The sequence below is a fragment of the Palaemon carinicauda genome, chromosome 40 (assembly GCF_036898095.1).
Source record: "Palaemon carinicauda isolate YSFRI2023 chromosome 40, ASM3689809v2, whole genome shotgun sequence".
Taxonomy (NCBI): domain Eukaryota; kingdom Metazoa; phylum Arthropoda; class Malacostraca; order Decapoda; family Palaemonidae; genus Palaemon; species Palaemon carinicauda.
This window is the reverse complement of record NC_090764.1, coordinates 48,629,287-48,655,621: the sequence shown is the minus strand read 5'-3', so window position 1 is coordinate 48,655,621 and position 26,335 is coordinate 48,629,287. Positions and strand designations below refer to the sequence as shown.

The 26,335-nt window shown below is 42.7% G+C and overlaps 1 protein-coding gene across 2 annotated transcripts in view; it reads right to left on the bottom strand.

The window, feature by feature from the left end:
* Positions 1-26,335, bottom strand: part of LOC137631762 (uncharacterized) — a 334,578-nt gene that overhangs the window by 73,898 nt on the left and 234,345 nt on the right. For both annotated transcript variants that reach the window (XM_068363705.1, XM_068363704.1), the window contains exons 7-8: positions 10,253-10,417; positions 9,846-10,031 (exon numbers count right to left, since the gene is read on the bottom strand). In XM_068363705.1, coding sequence (XP_068219806.1) covers positions 9,846-10,031; positions 10,253-10,417 — 351 coding nt within the window. The remainder of the gene's footprint in view (positions 1-9,845; positions 10,032-10,252; positions 10,418-26,335) is intronic.

Here is a 26,335-nt window from a genome sequence, read left to right as displayed (position 1 = left end):
TAAAGTGAAACATTTTTTGTAAAGTGTCATAAAAATATTCGCATCTTGTTTCCAAGCTTCAAAATTTCGTAAGCAGAGTCTTCGGTGAAGAGTGGTATGACTGTATTTGGCAGTATTTCATCATGGTTATAGCTTTATTATAAAATTTAATGTGGTGTATTTGTTGGGATTGGAGCAAATTAGGCGATTTTCATGTAAAATTGCCTTTTTTGGGCTCAAGCCATGTCGTCCTGATGGAAGTTCCTATAGGGTAGCTTCCTAGGGTATATTACAACTACGGCGATATTCCCAGAGAATTTACCTTAAGGTACCCAGAATTCTAACTCCTGGAGCGAATATCCCTAAAAAAAGAACCAGGGATATCGCGAAATATCAGAGGACGTATTCTTGACACGCCACATGGCAATCTGCACCCCGAACAGAGATAACACTTCGAAGGGGTCAATTGGCAAGAAAACGAAAACGAGAAAGAAAAAGGAGAGCCGCTCGCAAGGCTCTTTCTTCTCCCGTTTCGTAAGCGTGCATTGCGCCGATCCTGGCGCCATCTGTATTCCTTTTTGCGTAGCTTAACAACTCGGTGTTTTTTCCTGTGTTTCTCGCAAAATCTTGGATTTAATCAAGTTATTATGCTTTCTCCAACTTTGTCTGCCTCTGATAAGTTGAGTATTATTTCTTTTATGTATAAATGTAGGCTCTTGGTAATTTTTAAAGTGATTAATAGTAATAATCTTTGTTACAAGAGCCGTTGCCTACTGGAGGCGTCCTGGACGCTGTTGCTCGCTAGGTATGAGTTTTAGTTAGCCAGAGCGACGTTCCCGGCTGTTTTGCTTTAATAATTTTAGCTGTTTAGCGTTACATAGGATTTCCTTTTTCGTGCTTTTAGTATTATTTGTTTTGGCGAAGTATTCGCCAATTCTGGTCTACGCTAGACCGTGTAGCCTAGTCGTTTGGCCCTAGTACTTTCCTGCATGATTTTTGGATTTCCGAGTGTTTTAAAATTTTATTGAAGCTTTAGGCAGTTTTATACATTTAAGATTATATTGATTATTTCCAAGATACTGTAGTATACGAGTGAGTTTCGGTGATTTAGGTAATCGATTCTCTTGGCGCCTAGGCTAAGTTGCCTATGGGGCCTTAGTATACTTTCTCATACTCCCCGGATGCTCTCTTTTCTTCGGAGAAGGTATGCAATCCCTTTCCCTCTGTTTAAGCCTTGGGCTTAACCCTAGTGGTTTATCTGAATTAACTTTCGATACAACTATATTGGGGTGTTACTGTTCCTTCCTGTTCCAGTAAGTCTGGCTTCAGAGAGGGGGCAGAACATCAGAGTTCTTAGTCTGAGTCTGTGTTTGTCTGGCTTGGGGTAGAGTCTCCCTCGCTAGTCTGACGCAGACATAGGAGGCTTAGCCTCCTTAGGTCACTTCCGAAGATTTCTGTACGAGATGATTCCTTCTTCTTGTGATCTAGCAGACTAGTCCTTGTTGCTGTTCTCGGTGGCGAGGATAAGATCCTTTCCCTGGGAGTAGCAACACCTTCCTTGCTTTGGTTCAGTGGGGGTTGGCAAGTATTGCTGGCCTCCCTCCTTGGATCTCCCTTTGGCTAAGATGAGTTTTCTTGGCTGCGGGTGATTCTTTACTAAAGCAAGGTTGGTAGGACCCTCTTCGTCCCTTCCCCCTCTTTTCTCTGTAATGGCCTAGCCGTTACAGTACTGTACGTCATTCTACATCTGGACCTAGTATAGGTTAGGATGTGGAGTTGACTCAGTCCCTTGCCGGCCGGCAGAATGTGCCGGCCGGCAAAGGTCTTCTGCTTTGAGTGCTGCCCGGACCTCCCTTGGTCCCTCATCCATGTCTGTCTGTAGAGCCAGACGACATTGGTCAGGAAGCCTGAATTAGATTCTCCCCTTCCTTGTATGCACTCTTTCGGATTGCCGGGCTTTGAGGTAGTACACTCTCTTATCCCGGCATCCATTCTGTTTTCTTCTAGTGTTGTACCCTAGCCGGCTGCCGGCCTATGTGGCTGGCAGTCGGACAGTCGGAGTTCTCTGGTTCTTTTGCTGCTGGCCGGCATCGGTTGTATACCTTTGCCGGCCAGCTATTGTCACGCCTTTGTCAGCCGGTCGCTACGAGCGGTGGCCGGCAGCTGGGTGCTACCTTGTGTAGTTGCCGGCCGGCAGTCATTGCCGGCCGGCACATGCATTTGAACCAGCGTTCTGCCGCCTTATAGCTGTTAAGTAGTATACTTTAAAGCTAGTTATGGTGACTTGCCGGCCGGCACATTACCTTCTATACTGTACCAGTACAGTATTCTTCAGTAAAGCATATACTGTAGGGAGAAAACTATAGTATAGTATTGTTACAACACTGCTTTCTAACACTTTTGTGTTGTCTTGCACAGCCCTTTGGTGTTGCCTTACAGATAAGAAAGTGAGTTCTTTCTTGTCTACTATCCGGTATTTTAAAATCATACCTTAGGTGTGAGCTACACCTGTTTCCTCTGGAAATTTTTCATTGGTTACTCTAGGACAGATTAACCATACGATTTTATTATCTGGAAGGCTGCAACATTTGACTGTGCGGGAAACACAAGTGTGTGTCTTTCCTTTCTGTTTTGTTATGCTAAACTGTGCATATCCAGTGATACGTAGTTCACTTGATACTCATGGAAATTTCCTCTCTTTACATGAGGACCATCCGAAGTGCGGAAGTGTTTTCTGCTACGTCCGCAGCAAGAACTTCTGCGGACATGAGTTGTGTAGGAGGCACGCAGCATGCGCTGTCTCCAAGGGTGATCTCCGGTATTGGGACCCTCAGGTATGTACCGTGTGCTCTAACCTGATTACTGTGGCTTTTGATTCCCCTAGGACGGCGGAATCAAGGGATTTAGCAAGGGAGAAGCTTCGTGCCTGGGTAAGGGGCTTCCAGAAGAACACCTCTGGACCTTATCTTCCAAGTGAGAAGATGAGGGCTTACCTTTTCCCCAGGGCATCCGCTGATGCAGTGATTCACCAGCCTCAAGAGGAGATCCCCCTAGTTCAGATCCCGGTGGATGCTGAAGTTGCGGTCGCCTTGCAGGACATCCAGTTGGACGACAGGATGTCAGACGTGTCCGAGCGTTTGGAGGAAGACCTCCAGGCAGAAGGCCAGGATGAAGATCAAGCCCCAGACATTGTAGAGGAAGAGGCCGACGAGGCGTCGGCTGCTCCGGTTCAGGTCCCTGAACCTATTCCTTCAACATCGTCCGCTCTCCCAGTAGAGCTGGGACAGGCCCTCTCCTCCTTTGTTGGAATGATCCAACAAATGCAGAAGGAGAATAATGAGAAGGCGGCTGCAATGGAACTGCAGATGCAGAAGCTTGCAGCATCACATGGGCCCCAGAAGAGGCTCAACGTGAAAGACCTTCCCTTGTGCTCAGATGCTAACCCGTGGAGATATGCTGAGCACATGCCGATGACGATCGGAAAGATCGTCATGTCGGATAAGTTGGGTTCAGTTCCCCTAGAGGAGGTGGAATTCTGGCCCAGCAAAGGGTCATATCCGGACTGTTATGTCCGTTTGAGGAAGGAACCAGCTTCAAAGGAGGAGACAGAGCCGAAGGAGGTCATAGTGATGGACCATGCTAAGGCTCAAGCTTTGCTTTCATCTTCAATGAAAGAGAGGGGCTTTACAAACTCAAAGGTGGCTGCATTGAGTAAGAAGCACCCTTCCTTTGTGTCCTCTCCTGCTAGAGCCTTCCCCTTTTTGCAGAAAGGGTTTGCGGCTGTGTTAAAAGCAGTCGAGGCTGGAAAGCCATGCCCCTCCTTGGAGGAGTGTAAACCCTTGTCGCTGGCCCTACCTATGGACCACAAGGACTGGAAGGACGTCCATCTTACCTTCTCAGTCGGGAAGTTGGAGGCTGATATTGCCGGACGTCAGTTCGGTGAGAACCTCCCTAAGCTGTCTGACTTTCTTTTGCGGAGGGAGCTCGAGACGAAAGAAAGACTGGCTGCCTCAATGTCTCTTCAGACCACTCTTGAGACGATGGCAAGTGACCCCAAGGTCCATGAGATGTTCATGGTAGTGGCCAAGACTCATCTGGCCACAGTGACGAAGGATCTTTACAGCTTCGTCAGGGTGAGGAGAGCTTGTAGGGAGTTTGCGTTCGCCTTGGCTGCAGTGAGGCACGAGCCAAGGAAACTAATCTCCTCCAACATTTGGGGCAAAGACCTTTTCCCTAGCGAATCGGTCAAGGAGGTTGTTGATAAGACCGCCACGGAGAATAGGAGTCTTCCCCGGATGAGGGTCCCCAACCAAAGAGGAAGACTAAGAGGAAGACTAAGAGGATTAGGCTACCTTCTCGGCCGGCCAAGCCATTTAGACAGCAACAGCAACAGCAATTGCCGATGCCTTCAGTGCCCCAGGTGGTGGCACAAACCCTGACCACATTCCAGTGGGTACCCCAAGCCGTGTCGACACAGTCCCCGGCATTCAACCCAACGTTCGAAGGGCAGTCAACTTCCTTTCGAGCAAAGCCTAGAGGAGCAGCCAGAGGCTCGTCTAGGCGCCCCTCAAGGGGAAGGGGATTCAGGGGTGGTCGCGGTCAGGGAGGCAAGACCTCAGGACAACAGTCCAAGTGAGATGATACCGGTAGGAGGGAGACTTCAGAATTTTCGGGATCGGTGGACCTTCGATCCCTGGGCCCACAGCCTACTCAAGAATGGACTGGGCTGGAGCTGGTACAGCACTCCACCCCCGTGCCCTCGGTTTTTCCAACACTCCACCCCCGTTCTGGAGGAGTACATCCAAGATCTGTTGGAGAAAAAAGTGATCCGAAGGGTAAAGTCCATCAAATTCCAAGGGAGGCTGTTTTGTGTTCCCAAGAAGGACTCGGAAAAACTCAGAGTCATTCTGGACTTGTCGCCACTCAACAAGTTCATAGTGAACTGCAAGTTCAAGATGCTAACACTGCAACACATAAGGACCTTACTGCCCAAGAGGGCATTTACCGTCTCCATAGATTTGTCAGACGCCTATTGGCACGTTCCAATCAATCGTCGACTCTCCCCCTACCTAGGGTTCAAGCTACAACGAAGACTATACGCCTTCAGAGCCATGCCATTCGGGCTAAATATAGCCCCAAGGATCTTCACGAAGCTTGCGAGCGTAGCTCTCAAACAATTATGCCTAAAGGGAATTCAGGTAGTAGCCTACCTGGACGACTGGCTGGTGTGGGCAGCATCCAAGACAGAATGCTTGCAAGCTTCCCTGCAGGTGATCCAGTTCCTAGAGTATCTAGGCTTCAAGATCAACAGAAAAAAGTCTCAACTTTCTCCATCTCAAAAGTTCCAGTGGTTGGGAATCCACTGGGACCTAATGTCACACCAATTCTCCATCCCGGCAAAGAAAAGGAAGGAGATAGCTGGTTCTGTCAAGAGACTTCTGGATTCCGAAAGGATATCAAGACGCGAACAGGAGAGAGTACTGGGTTCTCTCCAGTTTGCTTCGGTAACAGACCCGGTGCTAAGAGCACAGCTAAAGGATGCAACCGGAGCTTGGAGAAGTTATGCATCAAACGCGCGAAGAGATCTGAGAAGACCAGTTCCGCTTCGTCTACGTACTCTTCTCAGGCCTTGGTCCCAAGCCAGACTACTAAAGAAGTCGGTACTTCTTCAGCCACCTCCCCCGTCAGTGACTATTCACACAGACGCCTCGAAGGAGGGGTGGAGAGGTCATTCTCATCGGAAGAAGGCCCAAGGGACTTCGTCCACTCTATTCAAGACATTTCACATAAACTTTCTAGAAGCTATGGCAGTGCTCCTTACCTTGAAGAAAGTCTCCCCGCGTCCCTCGATCCACATAAGGTTGGTGCTGGACAGCGAGGTGATTGTGAGATGCTTGAATCGACAAGGATCAAGGTCGCCACCTCTCAACCAGGTGATGTTGGCCATCTTCCGACTGGCGGAAAAGAAGAAGTGGTACCTGTCGGCAGTTCATCTTCAAGGAGTCCGCAATGTGACAGCGGACGCTCTATCCAGGTTCACACCGATAGAGTCGGAATGGTCCCTAGACGCAGGATCGTTCTCCTTCATCTTGAGTCAAGTCCCAGAACTGCAGATAGACCTCTTTGCGACGAAAGACAACAAGAAGTTGCCCCTGTACGTGTCCCCGTACGAGGACCCCTTGGCGGAAGCAGTGGACGCGATGTCCCTCGACTGGAACAGATGGTCCAGGATTTATCTGTTCCCTCCTCACAACCTTCTGTTGAGGGTCCTCAACAAACTGAGATCCTTCAAGGGGGTAGCGGCAATAGTGGCCCACAAGTGGCCGAACAGCGTGTGGTTCCCTCTGGCATTGGAACTACGGTTGAAGTTTCTACCGCTACCAGATCCAGTTCTGACCCAGCGAGTCCAGAAGTCGACTGTCTGCGCTTCATTACAGAAAACCCGGACCATGCAGCTCATGATTTTCTCTCCCTAGCGGTGAGAAAGCGTTTCGGGATTTCGAAAGACAGCATAGACTTCCTAGAGGAATATAAGTGCAAATCTACTAGAAGGCAATATGAGTCATCTTGGAGGAAATGGGTGGCCTTTGTCACGGCGAAGAATCCGCAGGAGATCTCGACGGACTTCTGCTTATCTTTCTTCATCCACCTCCATGGTCAAGGGTTGGCAGCTAACACGATTTCAACGTGTAAGTCGGCTTTGACAAGACCCATTCTATATGCCTTCCAGGTCGACCTCGCTAACAAGATCTTTAATACAGTTCCGAAAGCCTGCGCTAGGCTCAGACCTTCAGCACCTCCAAAGCCCATTTCATGGTCTTTAGATAAAGTTCTTCATTTCGCATCACTGTTGAACAATGAGGAGTGTGCGTTAAAGGATTTGACCCAAAAAGTTATTTTCCTATTTGCACTCGCGTCCGGGGCCAGGGTTAGTGAGATTGTAGCCCTCTCGAGAGAGGAAGGTCGTGTTCAGTTCTTGGATGGGGGAGAGCTGAACCTGTTTCCGGATCCTACGTTTCTCGCCAAGAACAAGTTACCCACCAACAGGTGGGGTCCCTGGAGAATCTGCCCTCTGAAAGAAGATGCATCTCTATGTCCAGTAGAATGCCTAAAGGTCTATCTTCGTAGAACTTCAGACTTCAAGGGTGGTCAACTATTCAGGGGAGAAACATCAGGCTCAAATTTATCACTGAAACAACTCAGGGCGAAAATCACATATTTTATTCGCAGAGCGGATCCTGACAGTACACCCGCAGGTCACGATCCGAGGAAAGTTGCCTCATCCTTAAATTTCTTTAATTGTATGGATTTTGAACATCTTCGTTCATACACTGGCTGGAAGTCTTCCAGAGTGTTCTTTCGTCACTATGCGAAGCAAGTGGAGCAACTAAAGAGGTCTGTGGTAGCAGTGGGTTGCGTCATTAACCCTGCTGTTTAACTCTGCGAGGAACAGTGGATTTAATTGGGACGATTAATTCCAGGGTGAGTGTGTAGTTACATACTGTGCTACAAACTAAGTGTGAGGGCACCGGGTTGCCCACGTTGACTGTTCCGCTTTCAAGGTGAACTTAACATAAGTGCAGACATGTGTGCCGAACGTTTCTAACGCTAATATGACTGATTAGTAATACAGACTTTTATAACTTTGATACCTCGGTATGTTAAAAGTGGCACTAATGTTTTTCTTTCAGATAAACAAGTTTCTGTTTACTACCATGCTTATGCTTAAATTTTTGGTTATCCTCCTCTTATATATATATATAATTGTTGTTAACCTGTTTTATTTATTGTCTGTCAATAAACTTGTTCTTGAGAACCTTGCGTCTCCTTCACCTGTGTCAATTTATTGATAATAATTGAGCATTCATTCTATGTATATTTATCTGGGATAATTCTAATAGATTGTTCCTTTATGCAAGCTAATTTTGCATTGGTTTATGCTTTCCCTTAGCGGGAGGACTCCATCCCCTAAGGGGACGGTGGCGGATATACAAGTTTCCTCCTACGCGGATATAAACCTTTGTCCAATACAGTATTGAACGGAGAACTGGTCGATATTTCATATTGACGCAGTGGTTCTTTACAAACTATGCTTTACATAATATAGGGTGAGACCACTATATTGGCTTGCCTGTTATTCATACATAGGTATATGTACTCTTCGAGACTTTTCCAGAGTCTAGTAGGACTCTTCCCTGTAGGGGGCAGGAAGCTCTAACATGGTTTATGGTTAGTTGAAAAGATGTATAACGGTAACATCTTAGGTCTCTAGGTCTAGTCGACCGGGGAAATACCTCCGGGGAGTACGGCACGTTTTGAGAATCCACAGATACAGTAATGCTCTGGTATACTTCCATCAGGACGACATGGCTTGAGCCCAAAAAACGGATTTTGAGCGAAGCGAAAAATCTATTTTTGGGTGAGATGGCCATGTCGTCCTGATGGACCCGCCCTTCCCTTTCTATGAAAGGGCTGTAGGTCCCCTCCCTACATACAGTATCTGTAGCACCTCGTGTATCGCTACAAGGAATACAGATGGCGCCAGGATCGGCGCAATGCACGCTTACGAAACGGGAGAAGAGAGAGCCTTGCAAGTGGCTCTCCTTTTTCTTTCTCGTTTTCGTTTTCTTGCCAATTGACCCCTTCGAAGTGTTATCTCTGTTCGGGGTGCAGGTTGCCATGTGGCGTGTCAAGAATACGTCCTCTGATATTTCGCGATATCCCTGGTTCTTTTATTAGGGATATTCGCTCCAGGAGTTAGAATTCTGGGTACCTTAAGGTAAATTCTCTGGGAATATCGCCGTAGTTGTAATATACCCTAGGAAGCTACCCTATAGGAACTTCCATCAGGACGACATGGCCATCTCACCCAAAAATAGATTTCCGTTCATTATACGAAAAAATCATGATGCGAAAGCCACTTCGGAAAGAATTAATTTCGTATATAAAGGTATTACTTATTTAAAAAGGACTTCTCTATCAGATATTTTCATGTACACTTAGAAATAATGATATAAAACATGTTCCTACAGTAAAATGACCAAACAACTATGCGTTTCTGAGCGAATTGGAACATGATGCAATGGCGCTGACCGCATGCCGGCCCCAGAACAATAAAAACATACAATCAATAAAAATATTGGGTGGAGACACAAAACTCTCCAACACCAGAAAAAGGGGCACCCAACCCAGTCAATGAGGAAGAAGCTGAAGCATCCATGATTGAAAATCACTCTAAAAGTCAAGAAAAACTAGCAGAAACTCTCCAAGCGACCATCAAAGATGGCGACTACGAAGGGGAATGGATCAACAAGAAACATGTTAGTTGTTGCACATTGAGATTGGGAGTTATAACGGCTCTCTTGCCCACATATCCTACCCTCACCTTTCCTTCGAGACAAGGTTAACTCTATTCGGGGAAGGATAACCACGGCTTGTTATTAACATGTACCTGATTTATACACGATAACTCGGGATATTCGCTTCAGAGGTTAGAACTCCATTTATACCTCAAAGGTAAAATTTCTCTGGTATATAACTCGCAGAAATATCCCAAGTAGAAGCTGCCAATGAGGAACTTCCATCAGGACAACTTGGTTTGAGCCCAAAAATAGATTTTTCCCATGTCAAAAAGTAGCATCGCCCACATTTGCACACAACCCTTGTGCCTGTGAAGCAACATGAACATGAAGGGAAGTTCATAGACATAATGCCCTTTCAATCATACCTAAATATCAAACCATGATACTCTAGTCACTGAGCCATCATTACATTAAATGGCAGTTAGAAAGTGAGTAAAACAGTAGTTTGTACTAAACTTATGCTTTAAATTAATGTACAATACTGGAAGATACATTTATTCATACCTCAAAATCTAGACTTGAAGAAGTATCTTGCTTCATTTTCTGTCGAACTCTGTTGGCTTTGCGTATCAAATTATTGTGGAACAGAGTATCATAGTCTGGCTTATCAATGTCTATACACTGTGAAACAACTTTATCAACTATCGTAGAAGCAGGTGCACTGAAATCCTTGCAAGCTTCCTGTTTGATCTGAGAATTAAAAAAAAATATTGTCATTTACATTTCCCAAATGAAATTTTGGATTACTGTACTAAAAATATATTGTTCCAGCATTGTTCTCCTATAAAATCTAGCTAAGTTTTTAACCTACATATTGGCACATTTTGCTTTAGAAACTAAGTTACTCTGCTTATTCTAATTTGTTCTTGGCACAAAATTTTGGACATTTTAATAAATGCAAAATAATTTACCTTGTGAGACAATATGCGTGAAGCTACATTTCCTTGTTTCACATCATGACAATGGTCCAATCCACCAACTTTAAAATCATCACCTGTTTGGGATACGGTTGCTCTACATCGTTTATATTTGGTTCGAAGAGCACAACACCAGTAGGTATGATTACCCTTGTGACGCTGCATAAAAGAAATTACAGTATCAATGAAAAGTACCATAGATTTTTTGGTTAAGAACTGTGTGAACCCAAAAACTTTGCTGTTATGCTAGAACAGGGGATCCAATAGGATATACCAAAAAAATATTACCTTCACTGTCCTAAGGCTAATGTGTCAATGAGCAAGTTTGGGCTCCATGTATATAAAATTTACCTACAGGTTCCAGGCTTTCTAAAATCCTTTCACACCTTCAATGCCATATTGATGATAATTATTACCATGAAAACCCCTGTTCTCCCTATTAAGTCTACCAATAATAAGTCAACTTTCAAGTTAAAAAGAGTGAATTAGGATCTGCTTTGTTTTTTGGGCACTAGGGGGTGATTTTAATACACACCTATGTATTTATTTGGCTCGCCCCTAACTATGGCTGGCTCCCATGTTTGACTCCTTGGCCTTTTTACATAGTGGGAAATGTTATGTTTTATTGCTTGGTTTGTGTTAATCTTATTCTACGTTGATTCAGAGGTATGCTTTTGATTTATTCTACATATAAATTACAGAGCCTACTCTAGGGCAAAATTGGAACATTTTAGCCATGTCACAACTTTTGCAATAAGCTATTTCCTAATATATTCAAAAGGAGCTCATTTCATTCTCCTTTGGTCTCTATACTGCTGCTCTCTTCCTCCTTAATTAATTACAGCATAATATTATAGATTGATGTCATAGTTTGGTACCATTTTAGTGGGCACCAGAGAGAGAAAAAGGAAGGGAGACTTTATAGTGGTATATTTTAGATATAAAATAAAATCATTACATATACATGTGTGTGCAGAGCCATGAACTGTATACTGCATGTTATAATGGTTCCTAGTGGCATGTATTAAATGTTATATACATTCATGAAGTCTACATTCACTATAATTCTAATGTTTACTTTATATGTTTATTTCTTTCTTGGCAAGAAGATTGTTGGAGGCAGCATGAGGAAGGGTAGTGAATGGTGGAGTGAAGGTAAAAGTGGAAGAGAAAAAGAGGGCATTTGAAGAGTGGCTACAGAGTAATAGAGTAGAGAAGTATGAAAGATTTAGAGAGAAAAATGTGGAAGTAAAGCGCAAGGTAACTGAGGCAAAGAGGGCGGCTGACCTGAGGTGGGGTCAGGGATTGGGTCGTTCATATGAAGAAAATAAGAAGTTTTGGAAAGAAGTGAAGAGAGTAAGGAAGGCTGGTTCAAGAATTGAAGACAGTGAAAGATGGAAATGGAAGGTTGTTAAAAGGAGAGGAGGCAAGGAAAAGGTGGGCAGAATATTTTGAAAGTTTACTGAATGTTCAGGATATTAGGGAAGCAGATATAATTGTTGTTGCAGGTGTTGAGGTGCCAGTGATGGGACATGAGAATGAGAAAGATTAAAAGAGAGGAAGTGAGGAGAGCACTACATGAAACGAGAGTAGGAAAAGCACCTGGTATGGATGGTGTGAAAACCGAGATGTTAAAGGAAGGGGGTGTGACTGTACTTGATTGGTTGGTGAGATTGTTTAAGGTGTTTTATGTTGTCAATGGTACCAGTAGATTGGGTTGGTGTATGTATTGTACTACTATATAAGGGTAAGGGAGATGTGCATGAGTGTTCTAATTCAAGGGGTATTAAGTTTGTTAAGCGTAGTTGGAAAAGTGTATGGTAGAGTAATGATTAATAGGATCAAGGATAAAACAGAGAATGCAATCTTAGAAATACAGGGTGGTTTTAGAAGAGGTAGGGGTTGTATGAATCAGATTTTTACGGTAAGGCAGATATGCGAGAAATATTTAGCAAAAGGTAAGGAGGTGTATGTTGCGTTTATGGATCTGGAGAAAGCATATGATAGAGTTGATAGGGAAGCAATGTGGAATGTGATGATGTTATATGGAGTTGGTGGAAAGTTGTTGCAAGCAGTGAAAAGTTTCTACAAAGGTAGTAAAGCATGTGTTAGGATAGGAAATGAAGAGAGTGATTGGTTTCCGGTGAGAGTGGGGGTGAGACAGGGATGTGTGATGTCGCCATGGTTGTTTAACTTGTATGTTGATGGAGTGGTGAGAGAGGTGAATGCTCGAGTGCTTGGACGAGGATTAAAACTGATAGACGAGAATGATCATGAATGGGAGGTAAATCAGTTGTTGTTTGCGGATACTGTACTGGTTACAGACTCGGAAGAGAAGCTTGGCCGATTAGTGACAGAATTTGGAAGGATATGTGGGAGAAGGAAGTTCAGAGTAAATGTGGGTAAGAGTAAGGTTAAGAGATGTACGACAAGGGAAGGTGGTGCGAGATTGAATGTCATGTTGAATGGAGAGTTACTTGAGGAAGTAGATCAGTTTAAGTACTTAGGGTCTGTTGTTGCAGCAAATGGTGGATTGGAAGCAGATGTACGTCAGTGAATGAGGGATGCAAAGTGTTGGTGGCAGTGAAGGGAGTGGTAAAGAATAGGGGGTTATGCATGAATGTAAAGAGAGTTCTATATGAGAAACTGATTGTACCAACTATGATGTATGGATCGGAGTTGTGGGGAATGAAAGTGACGGAGAGACAGAAATTAAATGTATTTGAGATGAAGTGTCTGAGGAGTATGGCTGGTGTATCTCGAGTAGATAGGGTTAGGAACAAAGTAGTGAGGGTGAGAACGGGTGTAAGAAATGATTTAGCAGCTAGAGTGGATATGAATGTGTTGAGGTAGTTTGGCCATGTTGAAAGAATGGAAAATGGCTGTCTACTAAAGAAGGGGATGAATGCAAGCATTGATGGGAGAAGTACAAGAGGAAGGCCAAGGTTTGGGTGGATGGATGGAGTGAAGAAACCTCTGGGTGACAGGAGGATAGAAGTGAAAGAGGAAAGAGAGCGTGCTAGAAATAGGAATGAATGGCGAGCGATTGTGACGCAGTTCCGGTAGGCCCTGCTGCTTCCTCCAGTGCCTTGGATGACCGCGGAGGTAGCAGCAGTAGAGGATTCAGCATTATGAAGCTTCATCTGTGGTGGATGACAAGGGAGGGTAGGCTGTGGCACCCTAGCAGTACCAGCCGAACTCGGTTGAGTCCATCCTCATGCTGGGAGGAGCGTAGAGAGGAAAGGGCCCCTTTTTTCATGTTTTGATGTCCGCTATCCCCAAAAATTGGGGGAAGTGCCTTGGTATATAGATATATAGATTATACCATTTTCTGAATACTGTTTTTCTGCCTTGTCCATTTACTGAATATCATTTCCCTGCCTGGTTTTCAGCTGCTGACTCACAATAATTTGTTTGATAAAAAGTATGGTCTATTAAATTCCTTATCCATGATCTAGATATTAATCTTTGTGTGTGTTGCATAAGATTTTTCATAATTCTGACTATACTTCGTACCCTTATTTTCCCAGACTGAGCCCTCCAGTTAGTCATAATAATCTTGCCTTCATGATAAGGCTGAATACTAACACAGTGTTCTTGAAGTTTTAGTTAAGATGTGACCAGATTGTGGAATGATCTTCCTAATCTGGTGATTGAATTGGTGGTACTGCATAAGCTTAAGATTGCTGCAAGTTTTTTTCTATTGAACAGGCAGACAAAAGTCTTGTTTTATAGTTTATATATCACCTATCTATGTAATGTGGCTGATCCTAAATTAATTTTCCTTATTCCTCATTTTCAGGTTATTTGTAACTTTTCTATATCCTTTCCTTTTTTTATTAACCAGGGTTGTAGCTTGGATAGCAAGAATAATATACTTCCTCTGTTACTAAAAGCAATACTATCCCATACTCATCTATATGAGTACTACAGCATACATATGGCACCATATACACTTTGATTGGCATTTGTATTCCATATCCCAAACACATGGCTAATGTGTCTCATCAAGTAGCATACAGAATATAGTACACTTTTGGAGTGCAGTGTCTACTCTTTCAAGGATGCACACACTCCACAACTGTCATAACTAACTTATCTCATACTGCTGGCGATAGCTTTGTAAATATTTTGGTCCACTCAAAATGGAAGATTCTTGTCTTCATATAAAGATGGAATTTCAGTTCTCCATATGCTATTTTTTTAAGAAATTTTTACAGGGCATAGTTCAGGATCCGCAGTCGGTAGATATGATTTTGCATAGTTCCTGTTGAAAGTATTCATTATATCAAGGGAGTTTTGAGATAAAAAGATAGTTTATGAACTGTAGGTATTTTAATTTTTGGGAGATGAACATTATTTAAGAATTTAAGATGTTTAGGATAAAAAACTTTGATGGATAAGTTTTTTAAACTACTGGTACTGTATATAATTTTCCAATTAAATTAATTCTAGTCTGATAGAATTTCTCTTTATCGAATGGTGATTACTGTTGTTCACCAACAAATTAACAATAACAATACAGTACAGAATATATTCAATGACCCCAGAGATGATTAAGAAACATAGTAAGGAGATGATTACCATGGAGGTGAAAACAGAAATTATCAAAAAGCATGAACAAGGTAAATGTGGGGCAGACTCCGAAAAATGTACATTTGTACAACATCAACAATTTTTATGATTCTCAAAAAAAGTAATCAAAGAAATTGATGTTGCAAAAGTGGGTGCTTACATTGTCAAAACAATGACTATGTGTCCTTCATAATTTAGAAAATTTGCTTGTCGTCTGGATCAATGCGAAGCAGTTAACAGGAGATACAATTACTTAGAAAATTATTTGTGAAAAAGCAAAGGTATTGTATGATGACTTTGTTAAAAAGGAATAGGTATGCCAGCAGATAAAGAAAAAGAAACATTCAACATGAGCCATGCCTGGTTTGAATATTTCAAGAAAATAACTAGCATCCATAGCATTGTTCAGCATGGTGATGCTGTGAGCTCCGATGTGAAGGCAGCAAAAGCATCTGTTGTACAGTTTAAAAGGTTTGTGGAATCTTGAATTTTTCCTGTTGCAGCAAATGTTCAATTTTGGCAAGAATAGTCTGTTCCGTAGACGATTCCAAGGAGAACCTCTTCTATGTTTTGGATATAGTCCAGGCAAAAATTTCTTTGAATTAAAGCATTTACTACTTAATTTTCATCATTACATACATTACATATTATTTTAAGTTTTAGTTTTCCAATTTTCCTCGTCTCAGTATCGGCAACCATGGTGTGAATCTTGTTTGCTGCTTCCTCTCTAATCTTTTTGTCAGCAAAGTTTACAACAAAACTTCCATTTGAAGTTGACCGAATTGGAATGTCTTTGAGTGCATGTTCGAACTAATTTTTTCTGTCGATGATTTTACTTGATGCTTTAGTAGATTTTGTTGCCTTAACTTTGTCAGCATCTGTCATTTTCTCTTGTTTTGCGTCCATCAGTGTTTGAAGTGTTAACTTAATTGATTCCATATTCATCGTTAAATTATCAACTTTCTCAGTGAGATCAGTGGTCTGGATGGAATTTGCTGCATCCAAAGTGAGTTGGCGTTCTAATTCAGCTATTTTCTCTCCATGTTCGTTTATATAAAGATCTTTCATTTTCATTTCCTCCTTCATTTTAATAAAGGTGTCTTGGCCATAATGGCTTCATCTACACACTGTGGACCAATCCATTGCAAGATTGTTACATCTTCATCACTGATGATTACCTCTATAAACACACGCTTCTTGTGGTAGCATGTTACAGCCACATCTAATACACTTTTTTTCATCTCCCTTCAACAATCCACACAGGGGACAACCAGCCATGGTGTACTTTTACTTTTTACTTTAGTCTCTCCATAAGGTTAACTAATATTTTCAAAGGTTTCACAAACAAAAAATATACAGTAAGTTGAAACACAGCTCAGGAAGAGAATTCGACAGAGCACCGCGATAACACGTCTTCACTTTACAACATCGAGGTATAGGGGTATAAGGAAGGTTGACAGGAATACAAGTCAGATGTTGCATTGCTTCAGTGATAGTGTGATTAAGTGGCTGGCCTGAGATTAAGATATGTCTAGGGGAAGGTTCTAAATGAGTGGTTAGAGGATAAATTGTTAATTGATATAACGATAAGGGTAATAAAGACAACTGTAAGAATTACAGGACCTTAATATCACTTAGTATATCAGGGAATTTGCATGGTTGGATTTTGATTGAGAAAATAAGACACGTGAATAAAGGACTAAAAATGTTATTTTCATTAGTAAAATAAATTTTTGAATATACTTACCCGATGATCATGTAGCTGTCAACTCCGTTGCCCGACAGAAATCTACGGTCGGGATACGCCAGCGATCGCTATCCAGGTGGGGGTGTACTCAACAGCGCCATCTGTGGTCAGGTACTCAAGTACTTCTTGTCAACAAGAACTCAATTTTCTCCTCGGTCCACTGGTTCTCTATGGGGAGGAAGGGCGGGTTCTTTAATTCATGATCATCGGGTAAGTATATTCAAAAATTTATTTTACTAATGAAAATAACATTTTCCAATATTAATCTTACCCGATGATCATGTAGCTGATTCACACCCAGGGTGGTGGGTGGAGACCAGCATACATGTTAACAAAGAAGCTAAGTATCCCGTATTTCATTTTATTAGTTATTCAAAAATAACATAAAATAAATAAGTACCTGGTAAGGAAGTCGACTTGAACCATTACTCTGCCTTTATTAAGTACGTCTTCCTTACTGAGCGTAGCGGTCCTCTTAGGATGCTGAACGACTCTTAGGTGCTGAAGTATAAAGGGCTGCAACCCATACTAAAGGACCTCATCACAACCTCTAACCTCGGCGCTTCTCAAGAAAGAATTGACGACCCGCCAAATCAACAAGGATGCGGAAGGCTTCTTAGCCGACCGTACAACCCATAAAAAGTATTCAAGAGAAAGGTTAAAAAGGTTATGGGATTATGGGAATGTAGTGGCTGAGCCCTCACCTACTACTGCACTCGCTGCTACGAATGGTCCCAGGGTGTAGCAGTTCTCGTAAAGAGACTGGACATCTTTGAGATAGAATGATGCGAACACTGACTTGCTTCTCCAATAGGTTGCATCCATAACACTCTGCAGAGAACGGTTCTGTTTGAAGGCCACTGAAGTAGCCACAGCTCTCACTTCATGTGTCCTTACCTTCAGCAAAGCAAGGTCTTCTTCCTTCAGATGAGAATGTGCTTCCCTAATCAGAAGCCTGATGTAGTAAGAAACTGCGTTCTTAGACATTGGAAGAGAAGGCTTCTTGATAGCACACCATAAGGCTTCTGATTGTCCTCGTAAAGGTTTTGACCTTTTTAGATAGTACCTAAGAGCTCTAACTGGGCAAAGTACTCTCTCCAGTTCGTTCCCCACCAAGTTGGACAGGCTTGGGATCTCGAACGACTTAGGCCAAGGACGTGAAGGAAGCTCGTTTTTAGCCAAAAACCGAGCTGCAAAGAACATGTAGCCGTTTCAGATGTGAAAACTATGTTCCTGCTGAAGGCGTGGATCTCACTTACTCTTTTAGCTGTTGCCAAGCACACGAGGAAAAGAGTTTTTAATGTGAGGTCCTTAAAAGAGGCTGATTGGAGAGGTTCAAGTCTTGATGACATAAGGAACCTTAGGACCACGTCTAGATTCCAGCCTGGAGTGGACAACCGACATTCCTTTGAGGTCTCAAAAGACCTAAGGAGGTCCTGTAGATCTTTGTTGGTGGAAAGATCTAAGCCTCTGTGGCGGAAAACCGCTGCCAACATACTTCTGTAACCCTTGATCGTAGGAGCTGAAAGGGATCTTACGTTCCTTAGATGTAACAGGAAGTCAGCAATCTGGGTTACAGTGGTACTGGTTGAGGAAACTGCATTGGCCTTGCACCAGCTTCGGAAGACTTCCCATTTAGACTGATAGACTCTGAGAGTGGATGTCCTCCTTGCTCTGGCAATCGCTCTGGCTGCCTCCTTCGAAAAGCCTCTAGCTCTTGAGAGTCTTTCGATAGTCTGAAGGCAGTCAGACGAAGAGCGTGGAGGTTTGGGTGTACCTTCTTTACGTGAGGTTGACGTAGAAGGTCCACTCTTAGAGGAAGAGTCCTGGGAACGTCGACCAGCCATTGCAGTACCTCTGTGAACCATTCTCTCGCGGGCCAGAGGGGAGCACCCAACGTCAGCCGTGTCCCTTTGTGAGAGGCGAACTTCTGAAGTACCCTGTTGACAATCTTGAACGGCGGGAATGCATACAGGTCGAGATGGGACCAATCCAGCAGAAAAGCATCCACGTGAACTGCTGTTGGGTCTGGAATCGGAGAACAATACAACGGGAGCCTCTTGGTCATCGAGGTAGCGAACAGATCTATGGTTGGCTGACCCCACAGGGCCCAAAGTCTGCTGCAAACATTCTTGTGAAGGGTCCACTCTGTGGGGATGACCTGACCCTTCCGGCTGAGGCGATCTGCCATGACATTCATATCGCCCTGAATGAACCTCGTTACCAGCGTGAGCTTTCGATCTTTTGACCAGATGAGGAGGTCCCTTGCGATCTCGAACAACTTCCTCGAATGAGTCCCTCCCTGCTTGGAGATGTAAGCCAAGGCTGTGGTGTTGTCGGAGTTCACCTCCACCACCTTGTTTAGCTGGAGGGACTTGAAGTTTATCAAGGCCAGATGAACCGCCAACAACTCCTTGCAATTGATGTGAAGTGTCCTTTGCTCCTGATTCCATGTTCCCGAGCATTCCTGTCCGTCCAATGTCGCACCCCAGCCCGTGTCTGATGCGTCCGAGAAGAGACGGCAGTCGGGGGTCTGAACAGCCAAAGGTAGACCTTCCTTGAGAAGAAAGCTGTTCTTCCACCACGTTAGAGTAGACCTCATCTCTTCGGAAACAGGAACTGAGACCGTCTCTAGCGTCATGTCCTTTATCCAGTGAGCAGCTAGATGATACTGAAGGGGGCGGAGGTGGAGTCTCCCTAACTCGATGAACAGGGCCAGAGATGAAAGTGTCCCTGTTAGACTCATCCACTGCCTGACTGAGCATCGGTTCCTTCTCAGCATGCTCTGGATGCATTCTAGGGCTTGGTTGATCCTTGGGGCCGACGGAAAAGCCCGAAAAGCTCGACTCTGAATCTCCATACCCAGGTAGACAATGGTCTGGGATGGGACGAGCTGGGACTTCTCTAAATTGACCAGGAGGCCCAGTTCCTTGGTCAGATCCATAGTCCATCTGAGATTCTCCAGACAGCGACGACTTGTGGGAGCTCTTAAAAGCCAGTCGTCTGACGGAGCCGGACACAAGATCATGGTACTGCTGCACAGTCTGTGAACTGTCAACCATGGGGAAGCGAGGAAGTACAGCGACAACCCGAAACTGTCTAGACTGTCTGGGTAGTACAGACAACTCCTTATCGGGTTGCTGAGGTTGCCGCACTGCGTCACAACAAGTCACCTCTGCTGGTTGTTGAACGTCTTCCCAGTGACACACTGACTCCGTAAAAAAATCCTCTATCAAGGACTAAGCTTGGACTGCATGTCTTGCAACAAAGCTCAAGGTCTATGGGAGCAGGTGTGGCAACAGACGGGGTTAGCGACTGAAGCGGAACCATTACCCTCCCTGGAAGCATGTTATGCTTAAATAAAAGTCCATAGGAGGCTAAGCAGCTTAAGGCTCCTCTCCAAATGACAGAGTCCTCAAGGGAATATCAGAAGGAGGGAGAACAGCACTTTCTCATCTACAGGAACCATATCCGAGAAAAGCTAGGTTCTCTCAGTGAGGGTTTCACTGGTGCAAAAGCAGCAGACCAGAAGGCAACGTTATGAAACTGCTTGACAGTCTGTGAACTGTCAAAAACTGAACTGTCAACCACAACAGGAGCGTGAGGACATACAGCACTGGTGTATAAGTAGCAGACCAGAAGGCAACGTCATGTAACTGTATGACAGTTTGTGAGTTGGCAACAACCAAAGTTGTGTGGGGAAGCCTCAACTCCTGACTGACTAGTTTACTGCTGGCGAGTGGCGGAAACCACAGTGTGTTGCGGAGGCTGACACACCGTGTCAAAACACGGCAGCTTGTGGTAGCTCACGCACGGCAACGGAGTGCTCTGTGTGTGGGAGTCATCATACATCTGGCAGGGTTGACTAGTGCATGGGTGGAGGAGCTCTCACAACAAGAGTGTGAGAGCAGGAAGCCATGCCGGGCGCACAACCGTGGGAGGTGTAGGCCCACGGGTGCATCGTCAACCTTCTCCGCAGTCGGAGTGTGGGAGCTGGCAACAACAAAAGCAGAGTGCTGGAGCGTGGGAGGGGCTGCGGTGGGTTGAGGAGCATGCGGTATGGTATGCGGAGCATGCTGTAAGGCAGGGGTGGCCAACCTTTTGTTTACCATGCACCAATTTTTTTCACTTCTAATTCAGATGCGCCACACAAACTTTAAACCCCTCTCAATTTGGCTTTAATACATATAATAATAATATGATATCTATCTATCTATCTATCTATCTATATATATATATATATATATATATATATATATATATATTATATATATACCTTTATACATATACATATATATATAATATATATATATATATATATATATATATATATATATATATATATATATATATATATATATATATATATATATATATATATATATATATATATATATATATATATATATATATATATATATATGTCTTTATGCATACATATATATATACATATATATATATATATATATATATATATATATATATATATATATATATATATATATATATATATATATATAGATATTCATATTTATATATATATGTATATATATATATACATATATATATATATATATATATATATATATATATATATATATATATATATATATATATATATATAAATGTGTGTGCGCGTGCGGACAGATGTAGCAGCTGTAAAGGAAATGATTTAACATGGATACAAAGTAAAGCGTAACTACTTTATTGACACTGAATTTGCATTGATAATATTCATTAGTTATTCCTGAAAGTACTAATAAAAATATATGAACATAATTAGCAGTTTTAAAGAAAAGTAATTTCACATGCAGGAAAAATAAACATAACTATGTTAAATGAGACTTTTGACTTTGCCTTGCTTTCACTAAATCTTTAATACTAGCAGGTAAATTAGTAACTGAGAGCGACAGACAGTTCAGATTTGAATCGGATAGTCGCGACCTCACTTCTTGAACATTTTTATGGATGAAAATATTTGCTCGCATCTGTATGTTGTTACAAAGCTACAGGCATAACTTTGGGTAAATTTTCTAAGTTCTGGAAAATGTTCACTTGTTTATAATTGCCAAAAATAAGCATTTCAGATGCACTTGGGAGTGAGGCAAATTCATTAAATTTACTCTTCAGCACTGAATTTGCTTTTAGACCAATAAGCTCCATCTGTATAATACTAGGCATCTTCAGAATGTTATATTCAGTAAGTGAATATAAATTTGTAAATGTAAGCATGCAATCTTCTTCAGCAAAATCACTAAAACGACTATCAAAGGCCTCTCGTAGTAATATGATTTTTTCAATGTATTCTGTAACGTTGGTATATGATTAAGGTATTATATATGTCTAAAATCTAACACATACATAGAAATGGTGTATTTTGAATAACTAAAAGAAAAAAAATGCAGGACATAGCTGAAGGTCCCCTTAAATTATTTTTGCATTTTTTTGTAATAATCAGCAGTATTTTTGGTATTATTTTTTTATGAGCAGGCTTGGTTTTTAAATTATCTCTGGGGTATAAGTGCGCCACTTGTAATCGTGCAATGCGCCACTGTTGGCGCATGCGCCATAGGTTGGCCACCCCTGCTGTAAGGTATGCGGCTCATGCTGCATGGTATGCGGAGCATGCTGTAAGGTATGCAGAGCATGCTGCATGGTATGCGGAGCATGCTGTAAGGTATGCAGAGCATGCTGCATGGGCTGCGGAGAATGCCGCATAGTGCTGGAACCCGGCAGCTCTACAGAACCTTCCCACTGCTGATGCGGTAGCTCACGCATGTTAGCAGATGGTGCAGCAAGAACATGCGTCTGGCAGGGTGGACTGCGCATCGGTGGTGGAGCTCTCACAGGTGGAGGGTGGGAGCAGGCAGCCGCAGTATCTGCTGAGCGCACAACCTCGGCGGGTTGTAGGTTAACAGGTGCATTGTCAACCTTCCAGCATGATACTCCTGCATGAAGGAGCAAGCTGAGACTGTATAGTCTGCAGCATGGACCACTAGGGTCTATGAAAGACAACAACAAACGGAGCTACTGTCCGTTGTGACTGAGGGTCTAAAACCGCTGGTGCGGCAACAGACGGAGTTACTGCCTGTTGCGGTACCACCTTGCCTCTCTTGAGAGGTGTGCAGTTGTCGTACTGCAGCAAGTCCGAACTGACCCAGTGGCTACACCTAGGCCGTTGGACTTGCGCGGAAGGGACCGACTAGCACTTAAAAGCTGCAAGATTTGGTCCATGGTTTCTGCGAGAAACCTCTTCCGCAGACGAGGAATAAATGGGCTCTCTCGTCTTTGTGTGGGTGGGGTGATCACGTCAGCAACGTGTGTAGATACACCCGAAACCACGGAGGGAAACGTCTGTTCGTTGATCAAGGCCTGTGGAACCCATAAGTCCTTCGACATTACTTCTCCCCTGGGCTTGGGAGCTTGTAAGAGGTATCGGACTAGGTGAACAACTGGCACGAACAGACGAACCCTCGAACGCAACACTGAAACACTTTGCGCATATCACTTTATCACTTTTGATTTTCTGTTTGCACTTATTTCACTGAACTCGAAACTTTAAGTGGTTTGTACCTGAAACACGCAATCCTATCCTTCATTAAAAGGTAGTAATTGCGAAAACAGTATTACAATGTAACAGAAAAACATAATGAAAGATAAAGAATTCAGTGGCTGGAAAAGAGACTAAACACTAGATCAAATAAACTACGTTTAAAATCTCTCACAGCATAAGGCCTGGGAACAAGAATAAAACTCTAGAAACGTTTTACCTTCTTCCCCTATAGCGACTAGGGAGAAGAGCAAAAAAAAACGAGAACAACGTTACCCGCTTGAACGAAACGTTTATCCTCCTCTCTCTCCCTCCGTCTCTATCTCTCTCTCTCTCTCTCTCTTGACTTAGAACCTGAGAGATGAGCCCAATTATATATATCGTCAAAACATATTATTTGTTAAAGGAAAAAAACTGAAAGGTTTCCCAAATAAAAAGTTCCTTTATTAGAATTAAAACCATTTAAGCTAAGAAAGAATGAACGAAACGCTAGAATCGGTTTACTCTTACTGCAACGTGAAACCGTGAAATACTCTCTCTCTATCGTAACGATAGAGCGCAAGTTGAACGTTCTGAACGTCAACAACTGCGGAGACTAAACAAAACGTTAGTTCAACTTTGAAAACAGTACGAGACTATCAAAGAAATTCTTTCAAAAACATTAAAATTAAAATAGCATAAATTCTTAACAGGAAAAACGATATGATGGGCTCAATGTTAATAAACTTCGGTTCCAAGTAAGGACCGCCTACTATTAGGAAAGGTCGCATATAAACAAACATAAAAATTAATTTTTATAAGTTTATAATAAATGGAAGTTAATCGAAGAGGCCTATAAATGGCGGAGAGATATAAAAATCTATAACTTTGTTAAGCAAAATTACCAAAAACCTAAACACACTTCCGTCTAAGGGAAGGGTGGTTATAAAAAGTGAAAGAGAGTCTATACTCTCTTCGAAACCAACACTTCCGTCTAAGGGAAGGGTCGGCCATTTAAAAGTGAAAGAGAGTCCATACTCTCTTCGTCACCATAATTAAATCAAATTAATTCCAAAAGCTTGCTAAGCTAATGATAAAGCTTCCTGAATAGCGAAGGCTAAACTCTAGAGCAAATACATCACCAAATCGTGAACAATAACTCCAGAATCAACAGCGTATCCAACTAGGTCTAGCCGGTGGCACGACAGAGGAAAAATTGAGTTCTTGTTGACAAGAAGTACTTGAGTACCTGACCACAGATGGCGCTGTTGAGTACACCCCCACCTGGATAGCGATCGCTGGCGTATCCCGACCGTAGATTTCTGTCGGGCAACGGAGTTGACAGCTACATGATCATCGGGTAAGATTAATATTGAAAAAGGAACATTTGTAAATCAAGTTTTTTTTAACAAAATGCTTATGAGGACAGTTTAAAAGTTACGACAAAAAGGCTGTTCATGGCATAAATGGATGTAACATTAATAAAAAGACAGTTTGAAGGCTGTTCAAAATGCAGAAGATAAATGACAGGTTGATGAGAGATTCAAAAGTCTTGTAATGGAGCCAAATCGTATAATAATATGTAGGCAATTGAGAGACTGGCTTTGGTCTGAGAGCAAATTTTATAAAAAGGGTTATTATATCTCCATGGCTGACAAACAACTTTATGCACCAAGTATTGCCAGAGATTACATAGCATAAATAGGTACCAAGTCGAGATATAAGAAAATGATATTTTAATTATAAAATAAATTTTTGAATATACTTACCCGGTGAATATATAGCTGCAACTCTGTTGCTCGACAGACAAAAACTGTACAAAAAAACTCGCCAGCGATCGCTATACAGGTTGCGGGTGTGCCCATCAGCGCCATCTGTCGGCCAGATACCAAGCTCTATGTAAACAAAGACTCAATTTTCTCCTCGTCCCACTGCGTCTCTATTGGGGAGGAAGGGAGGGTCATTTAATTTATATATTCACCGGGTAAGTATATTCAAAAATTTATTTTATAATTAAAATATCATTTTTAAATATTTAACTTAGCCGGTGAATATATAGCTGATTCACACCCAGGATGGTGGGTAGAGACCAGTAATATATGTTTACATTTTATGAGCTAAGAGTTTTTATTTCATTTTATAAGTTATCAAAATAACAAAAACAAAATAAATAGGTACCTGGTAAGGAAGTCGACTTGAACGATTACTCTGCCTTATAAGTACGTCTTCCTTACGGAGCCTCGCGATCCTCTTAGGATGCTGATAGACCCCTAGGAGCTGAAGTATCAAGGGCTGCAACCCATACAACAGGACCTCATCAAACCCCTAATCTAGGCGCTCTCAAGAAATGACTTTAACCAACCGCCAAATCAACCAGGATGCGAAAGGCTTCTTGGCCTTCCGGACAACCCATAAAAACAACATTAAAAACATTTCAAGAGAAAGATTAAAAGGATATGGAATTAGGGAATTGTAGTGGTTGAGCCCTCACCCACTACTGCACTCGCTGCTACGAATGGTCCCAGTGTGTAGCAGTTCTCGTAAAGAGACTGGACATCCTTTAGATAAAAAGACGCGAACACTGACTTGCTTCTCCAATAGGTTGCGTCCATTATACTTCGCAGAGATCTATTTTGCTTAAAGGCCACGGAAGTTGCAACAGCTCTAACTTCGTGCGTCTTCACCTTAAGCAAAGCTCGGTCTTCCTCACTCAGATGTGAATGAGCTTCTCGTATTAACAGTCTGATAAAGTATGATAAAGTATTCTTTGACATAGGCAAAGATGGTTTCTTAACTGAACACCATAAAGCTTCAGATTGGCCTCGTAAAGGTTTGGTACGCTTTAAATAGAACTTAAGAGCTCTCACAGGGCATAAGACTCTTTCTAGTTCATTGCCTACGATCTCCGATAAGCTGGGAATATTGAAAGATTTAGGCCAAGGCCGAGAAGGCAGCTCATTTTTGGCTAGAAAACCAAGTTGTAGCGAACAGGTGGCTTTTTCTGACGAAAATCCGATGTTCTTGCTAAAGGCATGAATCTCACTGACTCTTTTAGCCGAGGCTAAGCATACCAGGAAAAGTGTCTTTAGAGTGAGATCTTTCAGGGAGGCTGATTGTAACGGCTCAAACCTGTCTGACATGAGGAATCTTAGTACCACGTCTAAATTCCAACCAGGGGTAGCCAAACGACGCTCCTTGGTGGTCTCAAAAGACTTAAGGAGGTCTT